This window comes from Delphinapterus leucas, chromosome 15 (genome assembly GCF_059928025.1).
Source record: "Delphinapterus leucas isolate spDelLeu-1000000601 "Yukka" chromosome 15, BTC_Dleu_Yukka2, whole genome shotgun sequence".
NCBI classification, from domain to species: Eukaryota; Metazoa; Chordata; class Mammalia; order Artiodactyla; family Monodontidae; genus Delphinapterus; species Delphinapterus leucas.
The window spans coordinates 88046783-88060695 of NC_143143.1; the positions used below are offsets into that span (position 1 = coordinate 88046783).

The 13913-nt window shown below is 58.3% G+C and overlaps 1 protein-coding gene across 9 annotated transcripts in view; it reads right to left on the reverse strand.

The window, feature by feature from the left end:
* GMEB2 (glucocorticoid modulatory element binding protein 2) overlaps positions 1 to 13913 on the reverse strand; it is a 24969-nt gene continuing 11056 nt past the window's right edge. For 8 of the 9 annotated variants that reach the window (XM_089897192.1, XM_022597552.2, XM_089897196.1 and 5 more), the window contains 6 exons: positions 8750 to 8853; positions 6109 to 6266; positions 4212 to 4283; positions 3621 to 3758; positions 3183 to 3305; positions 1 to 2616 (listed from right to left, as the gene is read on the reverse strand). In XM_089897192.1, the coding sequence (XP_089753318.1) occupies positions 1958 to 2616; positions 3183 to 3305; positions 3621 to 3758; positions 4212 to 4283; positions 6109 to 6266; positions 8750 to 8853 (1254 nt within the window). In that variant the 3' untranslated portion in view covers positions 1 to 1957. Of the gene's footprint in view, positions 2799 to 3182; positions 3306 to 3620; positions 3759 to 4211; positions 4284 to 6108; positions 6267 to 8749; positions 8854 to 13913 lie in introns of all 9 variants that reach the window. The other variant, XM_089897193.1, reaches the window with a different exon arrangement.

Here is a 13913-nt window from a genome sequence, read left to right on the forward strand (position 1 = left end):
TTATGAAAAACGTTTTTATTTTAAATCAAAGTACCAAGCAGATACTTGCAAAACAACATACAAAGTAGAACTCAGATGCCTCCCTTCCCCAGGCTGCCTCCGAGCCCCACAGATCCGGTTCTACCTTCCCAGACGCCCGAGCCGGGACAGCCTGCACGCGCCCAGTGGGTGGAAGGGGGAAGTGGCGGGTGGCGACAGCGAGATGGCCCGAACCCACAGCGGGCTGAGGTTTCCTGGAGGACAGTGGGCCCCTCCCCACACCCCGAGTTCAGGGCCCGCCAGGCGCCGGTGTCCGCAGGAGCAGCTGTCGGTGGCTTCCGTCCATGTGGCTCTGAAACCAACTTTCCTCCCGGTGCCACGTGGCCTGCGGGCGGGGCGGCTTCCGAGAGGTGGCAGGTCTGACCGGAGAGGCTCCAAGCACAAGACGCCCGGCTCCACTCGCAACACGTTCTGATATGGTCTGAGCCAGACTCGGGACGGGCTGGGCGCCTAGTCCACGGGCTCCCACCACACGTGTATCAGAGACGCGCCTGGAAGAGGAGCGTGTAGCAAACAGGGAAGTGACACCGCGCTGAAACCAGCAGGCCCGAGACAACGGCCAACCAGACCTGACAGAAACAAAACAGCCTCGGTGCTTGATGCGGGGCGAGGGCGCTGAGGTGGGGTCCGGGCCACCTGACAGACGGAAGGACGGATGGATGGATGGACGGAGCCCAGTTCCCTTCAAAGTGCGAGGCGGCCAGTGGCTTCTCTCTGGGTCTCCACAGGTGACAGACAGGAGGCCCAGGGTGCCCGTGGGGACCCACTGCTGCAGTGGCTCAAGGCCTGCAGGAAGGCCCCTCCCTGGTCTTCCTCCTGAGTCCACAACCAGAAGGGCAGAGGGCCGACTGGCCCACGGACATCCTTCCCGCGAGCATCTGGGTGCCCCCACCTCACCCAGCACTGGCCCCGAACGCCTGCCTCCAGGAGGGGGCCCCACTAGCACGCTGAACACTGGGGATCACGAGCCCTGACCTGAGGCGCGTCCTAACTGGGAGTGAACCCTCCAGAGCCCCTGCTTGTTCTTTCCACGCGCCCTCCTCAGGCCAAAGCCGCGGGGGACACCCACCGTCTCGCTCCCCTGGGGCCTTCCCGACAGTCCCTGTGTACAAAACACTCTGGAACCCAGAACAGATCGGGAAGCCTAGGCACTCAGCGTCGTTTAGGTTGAAAACACTATAAACCTGACTCTTCCTAGAAGCCTACTAAGAAGTTCACTTTAAAATACCCCCAGAGCGTGTGCAACGGCCCCTGAGCCCCTGAGCATCTGCCAGGCAGGAGTGGGGGCGGGGTGCCCCCCCCGGCCTGTGCTGCTCAGGCCCCTCGGCCCCTCTGGCCAGGCAGGTGCCCCGGGGTCTGCACCCCGACCCCTGGGTGCCCTGCAGCTCCACCTGAGCCACCTGCAGACCTGCAGCACCACTGATGCCTGTTCCAGAGATGGGAGAACAGGGTGCTGGCCACACTAAACCTACAGAAAACTGTGGGAAGAAACCAAATCCATAGGATCCATGGGTTTCCACACTTGGGGACAGTTCCCAAGACATGTGTTAGTAACGGCCTAGCCCAGCCGGTGGGCCGAGGCCCCGCTCTCCGCCCTGTTTCTGCTGCCAGCTGCACCTGGGCCCCCTTGGCCTCCCCGACCTGGCTCCTGACCAAGGCCCCACATGTAAACAGTATTAATAAGCAACAGATGGAAAAATATATTTCCCAGAAAACAGGGGAGGAGGCTCAGAACCCGGGGACCCGTCTCAGGCTGCTGCCACATCCCTCTCCTCTCCGTCTGTTTTGGCGTTTCCTCTCTTTGGTTCAGCAGCCCCGCGTGGCCCGCCAGGCGCCAGCGCTGTGCTCCCGGCCAGCCACGGCCTGAGGAGAGGCGGCCAGCCCTGTGCTCACGAGGGGCCTCGCCCTCCGCCAACGGCTACTTGTGCTCATGGCCCTCCGCCATGGCGGCCACCTCGATGGTGGCCGTGTGCTCCTCGGGTCCCGGGGCGGCCATGGCGCTCTCAACAGCCCCCGTGGGCACCGTCACAATGGTGCTGCCCCCGGGCGACACCTGGGCCACGTTCTGCAGGGTGGGGCCCAGGCCGGGCAGGGTGAGCAGCTGCAGCGGGCTCACCACCTTGACCACAGTGCTGCCGTCCTGCATGGCGGCTGTGCTCAGGACCGTGAGGCTGGACGCGTCCGGGTGGATCTCCACCGTGCTGGGGAAGGTGGTGCCCGAGGAGGCCAGCACCGTGTAGCCCCCAAGCAGCGGTGAAGCGGGGGAGCTTGCCGGAGCAGCCTGGGGCATGGGCTTGCCCAGCATGGGGGAGGGCAGGGTGGATACCACTTTGCCCAGCGGCACGCTGGTGAGCTGGGAGACTGGCACACCGGGGGTCAGGGCGATCTGGGCGGACTGGGCGAGCACCTGCGAGGCGATGGCGGCCGGCCCAGACGTGGCCCTTGCGAGCCGGGGCCGCTTCACGGGGGGGGGCAGGGAGACGGGCGTCAGCGTCATGAGCACGTTGCTGAGGTGCTGCGACTTGTGCTTGAGCTCCTTGGCCCGACGGCGGTGCTCGTCACACTGCTGCTCCAGGGCTGCGGCGACAGCGACAGGGCGTGACCGCGGGGCACAGCGGGCACCCACAGCCTGCCCTGGCCGGGGCCTGCGCTGACTTGGGGCCTGACCCTCACGTCCTCACGGTGATGCTCTGTCCTGTCCCCCACGGCCCTTGCAGTGACACTCTGTGTGGGGCCTGCTCTGATGGGGACCCACCGCTCTGAGGAAGCAAAAGAGTCATCCTGAGCAGCTACCTTGCTCCGCCCGACGTGGGGACAGGCCTCCCCTGTTCTCTGTACTGGGTTCCGCCCGACGTGGGGACAGGCCTCCCCTGTTCTCTGTACTGGGTTCCGCCCGACGTGGGGACAGGCCTCCCCTGTTCCCTGTACTGTTTCCAATCATCCTAGCGCTCGCAGGAAAGCTGGCTTGGTGACGTATAAGATGAGGAGGGCACAGCGTAAGCAGCCTGTCTCACGCGTGGCCGCAGGCACCCCCCCCCAGGAAGGTGCCACCTCACAGGCGAACCGCGGGGCCAAGGGTGAATTCACCGGAAGCCTGGCTGGGGTCATCTCGGGGTCACCGACCCCACGCAAGGCCAGCGTACCTGCCAGGTCGCGGGCGTATTGCTCCCGCGAGCGGTCCATCTGGCACTTGTGGCTGGCCAGCACCTTCTTCACGAGGTCCAGCATGCCGAAGTTCTGCACGATGTTGTTGAGGAGGACGGCGTCTACAAGGGCAGGGCGAGCACACGGTGAGAACGCACCGGCCCACAGCAGGGTCTGGGGCACTCCACGCCCCCCGGTGAGATGAGGGACTGGGCCCAGCAGGTTCCTGATTCCCGGGCTCAGCTTCGTCCCAGTGGCAAGGAGGGACCTGGTGGGAACAGGCTAACTGCCCACCCCCGCCAACGCTGCTGGGCTCAGCTCGGAGCCAGAAGGAGCAGGCTGCACCCACGGGCATCCTGAAGCCGCCCACCACCGCCACCACCACGAGCAGAAGAGGCCTCCGGGCCCACAGACCAGGGCAGGGCAAGGCCGCTCACCTTGGAGCTGCAGGGGAGGGTCCTGGACCCGCTGCTGCAGACCCTTCATGGTCTCCACCAGCTCCTGGTGGAACTCCTGTATGACCTCGTCCAGCAGGCCTGCGTCCTTCAGCCCTCGCCAGAAGGCAAACGTGTCATCTGTGAGAGAAGGAGCGGCCCAGAGATGGGGAGTCCTGCACAGGCAGCCCCACCGCCGGTTCCAACCACACGGAGGAGCAAAGAACTGCCAGGAGGACACGGCTCTGAGGGGCAATAGTGTCCCCCACAACCATACGCGCAAGTCCAGTAGGTGGGCCCTGCACTTCCTGCAAGAGGACGCCCGGCGGTCCGCAAAGGCGAAACCAGCCGCAGATCGGAGCCCCGCCCCAACGCACCCCCTCGGTGAAAAGCCACGGGAAGGCCCCGCCCCCGCCGTGAGCCGCTCAGGAAGGCCCCGCCCCTGCCGTGAGAAGCCCAGGAAGGCCCCGCCTCCCCACCTTGACAAGCCCCGGGAAGGCCCCGCCCCCGCGATGAGAAGCCCAGGAAGGCCCCGCCCCTGCCGTGAGAAGCCCAGGAAGGCCCCGCCCCCACCGTGAGAAGCCCAGCCCGCACCTCCGACGGCTGTGGTCCAGTCCCCAGGGTCCTCACAAGTCTCGATGGTGATAGTGGCAGGAGCCCCGTTCACTGCAACCAAGATGAGCCCGGTGAGCTTCGCCTGCGACAGGCCAGCATCCCACCCACCACCCACCCCAGCTCTGACTCGCCGCCCCCACCCACATTTTCACAAAATTGACTGAGGTGCACGAGCACAACAGAGCATACACGTGCCCTGCGTTCTAAATTCACTGTTAAACATGTAAAAAGAAGGAGCTGGAACATGCCTCCTCAAACCTGTCCACGTGTCCTCAACATTCTGCTGTCCTCGTCATGGTCACAAGCTTCTACAGCCTGCTGGCCAGGGGCCACAGGCCAGCCTTTCTGCCTGGCCTGCTCTTGGGGTCTCTGTCTCACTGACACTAAGCGTCCATCTCAGCAGCTACCATGTTTCCATTTTTGTAAATCAGAAGTGGCACTTAGAGATGCAAGCCACCCAAGCTGGTTCACCTCTGACTCCAGTGTCTGCAGAGTCATGGACACAGTTTGGATTTGGCCATTTGGGGCTTAGAAACAAGCCTGGAAGCCTAACCTCTGGGTAAGCTCTCTGACCTCAAGCCAGCCTCTTTCACATCTGACAAAGACGTCGCGCTGGGGGTGTTCGATGCCTGAAATAGCTCCTTCTAGTCTGGGCTGATGCAGAGAGGCAACTCAGGTGTCCTGAGGACTCTGGCTGAAGACACCGCCGTGGAGGTGAGTTTAAGCAAAGCGACACACCATCCAAGCCACCCAGGGACAACAGGCTTCTAAGAGCTAAATCCCAAACCCCATGTGGCCTTTACCGGACACGGCGCTCTGACTGGAGCGTCAGCGCCCAGAGCCTTCCTGGAGATCTGTCACTGCGGCCGCCTTTTACAAGGCAGAACAGAGAGTCTGGACCCAGTGACCCGGAGGAGGCCCTGTTCCCACGGAAGCCACCGGCCCACCAGGAGTGCTGTCTCCCTGTGTCTCCTGGGGGCGGGGGCGGGGGCCTTACCGTGACCCAGCCCCTCCCACACTGTGTAGTGCAGTCCCAGGGCCAGCCCTGACTGCCGGCAGCCTGCGTGTTCCTAGAGCCCCTGGGAGGGACTCCCAAGCTGGGCCAGCTGCCAGCCCGTGCAGGTAGGGGCAGGGACTCATTTGGGGTGAACCCCAGGACCTCACTTTGCCCCCGAGCCTCCCTCTCCATCCTCCTAAGTACAGGACAAGGCCCCTCGACCAACCACCGTCTGGTCAGCCATAAGGACAGTCCCTGGCCACACGGCAGCAGGCCCAGACTGACCTGTGGAGCAACAACTTAGGGACAATGCAATTCCCATCACAGGAAAGGTAGCGCCACCAAGTTATCAATGGGCAACATGAACAGGGAACTTGGGACCGGATTTCACGCTAACTTGTTTTAAAAAGAATCTCTGTATTCAAAAATCTGGAAAGAATTCCAGGAAATGTTTAGTCCTTCTACCAGTTAGAGCAACAGATGCCAACGCAGAACATCATAAACACATCAACAAATCTCAAGTTGCAGGGAAGTGCACGAGCCGGAACCAAGTGCCATGGGGAGCGGCCCCAGGGCAAGGACAGATGGCAGACCAGGCGTGTGGGGCGTTCCCTGAACTGGTCAAAGCTGGGGGTGGGCACTGGACGTTTGCTCTGTTATTCTTCATACTTTTCTCTACACGTGAATCATTGTATTTTATAATAAAAACGGCTTAAAAAGAGGAAGTACTTCAGTCTTCCCTGTGGATGGAACAGCAATTCAGCTAGACTTCCTCGGTGAGGAAGGAGGTGGCTGCTGACCCCTGGGGCCTGGAAGGGACAGCTGAGTGGACGGGGAGGCCCCACTTGTGGCCGGCAGCAGAGATAGCCCAGCACGTACCGTCGGCCGTGGCAGGCGTGAGCGGGATGTACTCGGCAGGCGTGGGGCTGCCCAGGGATGCACGGGCCCCCGAGAGGTCGATCTTGGTGCTGCGGCAGGTGTTGGAGCAGACCCTGTCATGCTGGTAGAAGTCCAGCTCCCCGGAGTCCATGATCTTCCTGTGCAGAGGAGGGCGGGGTGTCAGCCACGGAAGGCCTGCCCCGGGGTGGGCCCAGAGTGGTGTGTCTGCGGAGGCAGGCTCCACCGGGGCTCCCGGGCAGGCCTCTCCAACACCCCAGCACAGCTCTCTCAGGTGGCGTGGGGACGCCTGCGTGTGGCTCTGTCCACAGGAAGGGCGACCACAGTGGCTGGTGCTCCGAGGGAGGTGGCTGTCCAGAGATGCCGGTCAGCACTGAGGGGCTGGGCCTCTCCGAGATGCTCTGCTGCCCACCAGCCCCGGGGTGGGGGGGGACGACTCAGGGCCAAAAGAGGTGCTGACGGCGGCACACCCGCCTGGTGCGTGGCCCAAAAATCGAGACCCTCCAGAAGCACCAACAGCACCAGCGCCTCTGGATTCTCGCTGTATCACCTCCCAGCCTCAGTTTTACCAGGAAGGCACCACATGTACCCTGCCTGCTGGGACGCCCCCCAGGCCCTCCTCTCTGGCCTCTCCCAGAGGTCCTGGGCTTCAGTTCGGTGCATCTCAACTGGCCTGCCTCGACCCGCGAAAGGATCGGACGGCTCTGGGGCTGCCGCCCACCTCGGCCTTGGGGCAGCGTGAACGCGCTGGCTCCAGGGAGTGCAGCAGATGGCACCTCCCGGCGGTGCTCTTCCAATGAAACAGTCACAGCCGCACCACCAAGATACTCACGCCCGGCGGCAGGTGGGGCTGAGAGAGGAAAGAGCTGGGTTGATGGGAGGGTGCAAAGCTGCTCCGGGGGAAGGAAGGGGCTCCCCAGGGAGAGTGACAGGGCTCCCATGGGCTGCAGGCACCCAGGGCAGCAGACATGCCCAAGGACAGCAAGAAGCCGCTTCCCCCGGGAATAAACACAGGAGGGAGAGGGGCCCCTTCAGCAGCAAAGCAACCAGATCCCGCCCCTCTGGACACCATGAAAAACCATGGCTGTCTCTGGACAGGCACGCAGCAGGGGCCAACTCGGAGGGGCGAGCCGTTACCACCAAAGCAGGAAATGTTAGAACACGGAAATCAGGCATTAACGCTCCTGGGGGTATAAATGCAAAAGCCTAGTCTGTCCTCAGCCTTCTTGGAAGCGGCATCACCCTTCCCGTTTCACAGGTGGAAGGGAGGAGCTCCGAAGGCCACCCGTGACAGGCCACACCCACCAGGGCAGCTGGTGGAACGGGCACCGCAGAGGGCCCCACGGGAGAGCCTGAGCAGGACCCTCCAGACCCTCGACATTCCAGGACCTGATGTCGGTGTGAAGTAGCGAAGAGCCAGCCTGAAGCTTCCCACCAATTCCTGCTTAATTTCAAAGGGAAGACGAAGTGTACAGGGAGAAAGGTGAGTGGACGCCACACCAAGACCCCGCCACCAACAAGGGAAGCCGATGGGGCACAGGCCAGCAGGACTGACTCTAAAAACAGGAAAGTTGGGGCTCTAGGCCAAGACACCCTGAAAGCGTCAACGCCACGACTGTCACAAGGTCACAGGAACAGTGCAGCTTGGAGGAGACCAATGCTGCCAGTGAACAAAGACAGTCCGGACAGGACCCTTGCTGGCAGACTGGTCATCCAGAAAGGACAATGTCTGGACAACTGGACAGACCAACACACAGCAGCTTAAAGAAGCGCAGGCTCTCAACAGGGACCCGAGTCTGGGGTGATGGAGAGAGACACACGGGGGTAGGTGCTGCCTCAGGAGGAAGAAGGCTGCCCTGGCCACTGTCCTGACGTGCAGACAGCTTCACGGCCAGTGCCTTCCTGGTGACACAGTCACAGGTGCCTCAGTCAGGGACTGGTGGCGATCAAACCAAGACAGAAAGGGCTTCCCTGGGGGTGCAGTGGTTGGGAATCCGCCTGCCAATGCAGGGGACACGGGTTTGAGCCCTGGTCCGGGAAGATCCCACATGCCGCAGAGCAACTAAGCCTGTGCGCCACAACTACTGAGCCTGCGGTCTAGAGCCCGCGAGCCACAGCTACTGAAGCCTGTGCGCCACAACTACTGAGCCTGAGCTCTAGAGCCCACGAGGCACAGCTATTGAGCCCACGCGCCACAACTACTGAACCGAGGCTGCACAACTACTGAGCCCACGCTCCACAACTACTGAAGCCCGCACCACTCCTAGAGCCCGTGCTCCACAACAAGAGACGCCACCGCAGTGAGAAGCACGCACACCGCAACGAAGAGTAAGCCCGCATGCAGCAACAAAGACCCAACGCAGCCAAAAACAATAAATAAATTAAAAAAAAAAAAAAAGCAAGACAGAAAGCCCTGCAAGTCTGACAGGGTCACGCGCTGGCAGGGGTGTGGGCGGCCCAGCCCCGGGACACTGTCCACAATCCTCACGTAGAAAATGTCCCTCATCTTCAAAACGCAAAACCCAAGGAAAAAGCAGTGGCCACAGTGCTCCCCGACATAGGGTCACCGGCCCACCGCTGCCCAGTCCCTCCAGCCGGTCCCCCGCCCCCGCGCCCCACCGACCTGAGCATGATGCCGTTCATGCGGATGGCTCGCTTCCAGTCCTTCAGGGTGGACTTGCCGGCCAGGTGCACAAACTCCTTGGGGCTGATGACATGCTCATCGTACTGTGGAGGGAAGAGCAGAGCAAAATCAGGACAGGGCCTCCCCACCGCCCTTCTCTCCTGCCTGACACCACCGTCCCCCCAGAGCTGGCCTGGGAAAGGGGGTGGACGGCAGGGCAGATGTGGTGGAGCCGTGGGCCGGCTCTCAACCTGACATTCAGGATTCAGGAAAGAACCACCATGTGAGACGAGCCTGACCCTTGTGCACAGGGGCTGGAGTGGGGAGCTGGCCTCCTCCTGCCCCAGCGGGTAGTCAGACACTGACCCCCAGCGGGGAGGGAGCTAAGTGCTTGGCGCTTCCCCCCAACCACACACCCAACGCCTGGGACCCAAGGACCCCACACCACTCAGAAAGGCACAGAGCTCTCTCCCTCCCTTCAGACAGCAACTGGCAAACCTCCTTACGCATAACTTATTCCACAAATAATGTACACATATATCACACCAAGTAACAGGAGACACAGTGCACAGGGTCAGCTGTGAATGTCCCTTCAGCCGGTCTGGCCCACCCCTAATGGCACCCTTCACGGCCCAGGAGCATATGTCCACTTCAAAGTCAGGGAACTGCCCCCACTCCTCACAGGTCTGCTAGTTTCCCCCAACAGTGGCCTGAGAAGGTAAAGTATCCTATTCAGTCTTATTAAACAAGAAATTACTGGAACCAAAGAACCAACATAAAACTGCATTTACTCAGAAAACAAAGGACTTCCCTGGTGGCACAGAGGTTAAGGATCCGCCTGCCAGTGCAGGGGATGCGGGTTCGAGCCCTGGTCCGGGAAGATCCCACGTGCCATGGAGCAACTAAGTCAGTGCACAACAACTACTGAGCCTGCGCTCTAGAGCCTGCGAGCCACAACTACTGAGCTCACGTGCCACAACTACTGAGCCCACATACCACAACTACTGAAGCCCATGCCTCTAGAGCCCGTGCTCAGCAACAAGAAAAGCCGCCACAGTGAGAAGCCCACACACCTCAATGAAGAGTAGCCCCCGCCTTCTGCAACTAGAGAAAGCCCGCGCACAGCTTTATTAAAAAAAAAAAAAAAAAAAAAGAAAGAAAACAAGCAGGCTGGGGATGGATAAGTCACTGATCTCAGCAGAGGCAGAAATGAAAGCTCCAACTGTGGCCTGGACGCACAGCTGGACCCCAGCCAGGGTGCCGGCCGTCCCAGGCGTCCCCTTCCCGGGCGGCTGCCTCTCGGGCGCCCTGCAGTCTGTGTCAGGTAGGGCCCAGGTTACCATGCCGCTGGAGCAAAAGCACCTCCACTCAGCCACACTTGCTCTGTAGCGCTCCACAGATAGTCATATTCTACAAATTGGAGGTTCGTGACAACCCTGTTTCGAGCAAGGCTATCGGCGCCGTTTTTCAAGAGCAGTTGCTCGCTTCAGGTCTGTGTGACACTTTCTGGTAATTCTCGCAATATTTCAAACTTTTTCGTTATTACTATAGTTGTTACGGTGATGTGTGAGCAGTGATCTTTGATGTTACTACTGCCGCTCCGAAAGCTCAGATGATGGCTAGCATTTTTTAGCAATAAAGTACTTTTAAGTTAAGGTATGTACATCGTTTTTAGACATACTGCTATGACACCATTAACAGAGTACAGTCTAGTGTAAACACAATTTTTATATGTGTGAAGAAACCAAACAGTGTGTGTGACTCTTCTTATTGAGACATGGGCTTTACTGAGGCGGTCTGGAACTGAACCTGCAGCGTCTCCGAGGTCTGCCTGTATCTCCAGTGCACTTGGTCACGGCAAACGCCACCAGCCTGGGAAGCCCCTCTTGACGGAAGCAGCTGTCTTAATTGCCTGAGCCCTGCACTCTTTCTCTCTGAGTCAGGAAGCCACTCATCCCCTCAGCCAGCTGGTCGGGAGCCAGGCCTGAGCCTGGGCAGACAGGCAGAGTCAGAGTCGGAGGACCTCGCTGGCCACTGCCTGAGCCCAGGAGGTCCACACTGGGCCCGGCCTCTGCCCCCACCACGTGACACCCTCTCTGGCCATCGCCTCTGGCCCTGCCCGCACCCGGACACTGCAGCACCACCTGCCGGCCTGTCTCTCCCTTGCATCTCGTGCGCCCCCCCATCCCACCTCCCTCTGGGGGACCAGGCTCTCCTCTGCTGGTTGGGCAGGTGTGCCCCACTGTCAGGGTGGGCCAGCTGATCCCACTCACAGCCCTCCAACCGTCCCACCACAGAGCATGCGGAGCCTCCTAGGACACACACCAGCACTGCAGAGCCCATCACCTTAGACTCACCCACCTCCTCCACTCTCCACGCCTCTAGCCACCTAAAAGCTCCTCTCTGGAACCACTTTCCCTCTGCCTGAAATCATTTCTTAGAATACCTTTAGTTACGACTTGCTGGTGGCAAACACAGTTTTGCCTGAAAATGTTTTTGTTTCCCCTAATTTCTGAAGACGACTTCACTGTGTACAGCTTTCCTCTCCTGGCACAAGGAGACCCGCCCTGCGCCGGCCCCCCGGCTCCCTGGGAGTCTTTAGAGCTCAGCTGCCAGGGGGTCTTGCTCCACCGCTCTCATTATTACACCTCTTTTGCTTCTAACTTTTAATTCTGCTGTGATTTCAACCTTACAAAATAACTGCAGGTACAGTACAGAGCCGCAGCGGCCCCTTCCCCAGGCTCGCTCTCCACACAGGGCCCATCTCTAAACATTCGTGGGGTAGCCGCCCTGAGTCCTTCACACCTATTTCCTGAGAACAAGGCTCCTACATAACCACACACAGCTCTCAACATCAGGAAACTACCATTAATGTATTATTATCTGATCCACAGGCAATATTCCAATTTCACAAACTGTCCCAATAACGGCCTTTGTGGTGACTTTTCTCTGACGCAGGACATGGCCTGACTTTGCGCTGCACTGACCACTGCGTCTTGCCTCCTTGACTCAGAGCAGCTCCTCGGCCCGATGGTGTCTTCCTGACCTCAACATCTGTGAAGCATGCAGGTCAGTGTTTTTGTAGACAAAAATTGTGCCCCTCAGTTTTTGTGTGTCTGACATTTTCCCGAGTAGAGTCGGGTTGTGGGGTTTTTTGTCAGGAATGCCACAGAATCCCTGCCCATTCGATCAGGAGGCCGGGATGGAGGCTGGTCCCGATACTGATGCCCAAACGTCATCACATTTAGGGAGTGATCTGCAGGCTTCCCCCTGCCGTTCCTGCTTTGCCTCTGTAAGCAGTACCTCAATGATGGGGGTACCTGGAGACCAACTGTCCCTCATCCAGCTTCCCCTGACTAGTTTCAGCACCCCCTTGTGGCACTCTGGCTCCAGCACCCCTTCTACATTTGTTAGTTGGTGTAAGAGTTTAACCTCTCCCTTGTGTCAATGTAAATAAATAACATGAAATACACTGCAATAAATATGGGCCCATAGATTCTTGTTTTTACTTGAATCATAATCCATAACTATCATTCATTATTTTGATGCTAACGTGTCCCAGGAGCCAGTGGAAGGTCCTCTGCGCTGGCACCTATATAGATTTTGAAATGTGGTTGGTTTCTTCTTATTCATTCAGTTTAGGATCTGTTAAGTCTCTTGAACTGTGGGTTGCTATCTTTCCTTGGTTCTAAAAGTTCTCAGACGCTCTCTCCTCTCAGAATTCAGATAGATGCATTAGACTTTCTTGTGCTTCCATTCTCCCTCATGACATTTTGGGGGATCATTGTCTGGATAACTTCTTCACTTCTATCTTCCATTTCACTAATTATCTCTTCAACTATGTCTAATGTGCTGTAAAATCCAACCACTTAAGTGTTCAATTTTAATTCTGTTTTTCACTTCTAGTCTGTTTTTTTTTTTTTTAAAAAATAGTTAGTTATTTCGTTGCACTGGGTCTTAGTTGCAGGAGGTGGGCTCCTTAGTTGTAGCTCACGGGCTCCTTAGTTGTGGCATGTGAACTCTTAATTGCAGCATGCATGTAGGATCTAGTTCCCTGACCAGGGATCAAACCCGGGCCCCCTGCATTTGGAGTCGTATCCACTGTGCCACCAGGGGAGTCCCTCTAGCTTCCTGTTGTTGTTGTTTTTAATTAATCTGTGTGTGTGTGTGTGTGTGTGTGTGTGTGTGGCTGCGTTGGGTCTTCATTGCTGTGCATGGGCTTTCTCTAGTTGCAGCGAGCAGGGGCTACTTTTCGTTGCGGTACACGGGCTTCTCATTGTGGTGGCTTCTCTTGTTGCGGAGCATGGGCTCTAGGCGCACGGGCTTCAGTAGTTGTGACATGCAGGCTCAGCAGTTGTGGCTCACGGGCTCTAGAGCGCAGGCTCAGTAGTTGTAGCACACAGGCTTAGTTGCTCCGCAGCATGTGGGATCTTCCCGGACCAGGGCTCGAACCCATGTCCCCTGCATTGGCAGGCAGATTCTTAACCACTGCGCCACCAGGGAAGCCCTCTTTTATTTCTTGAAGTAAATTAAACATAATTATTTCATATTCTGTGTCTCCAAATTCCAACCTGCAGCATTTGTGGGTCTGATTCTTCTATCTGTGGTTTCTGCGTGCACTCATTCAGGTGCTTTATTTCCTGTGTGCTCAATGTTTTGTTTTGCTTTACTGTGAGCTGCTCCTTTTCCTGGAACTTTGTCTGTCAAAATTACTTGAAACCTGAGATAAAGATGAGTTCTACCAAAAAGGATTTTTCACTTGCTTTTGTCAGATCCCTGGGGGAGCTGCCAGCCAGGAACAACCTACGGCTAAACTCTTAGCTAAAGGTGCTCACACTATACAGGCCACATGTGGATCCTCAAGAGGGTTCTCTCTTCCACCCAGTGCTAAGACGTGAGACAGGAGTTTTCCATGCCCTGGGGGATAGAGGGGACGGGGAGTATGTGATTAGCATGCTCTCTAACCCCCAACACTGAGGGGAGAGACCTCTGGAAGTAGCAGCATCACAGGGACAATCTCTGCCCCCAACAACACACCCAAGTTGGGAGCCCTGGGCTTCACCTTCTCATCTCCAGCCCCATGAGGCTGAGAAAACCAGTGTCAGGCAAAGGCTCTCAGACAAAAGCCGGGGTTGGTGCTTGGCCTCCCTCTATAATACACCTT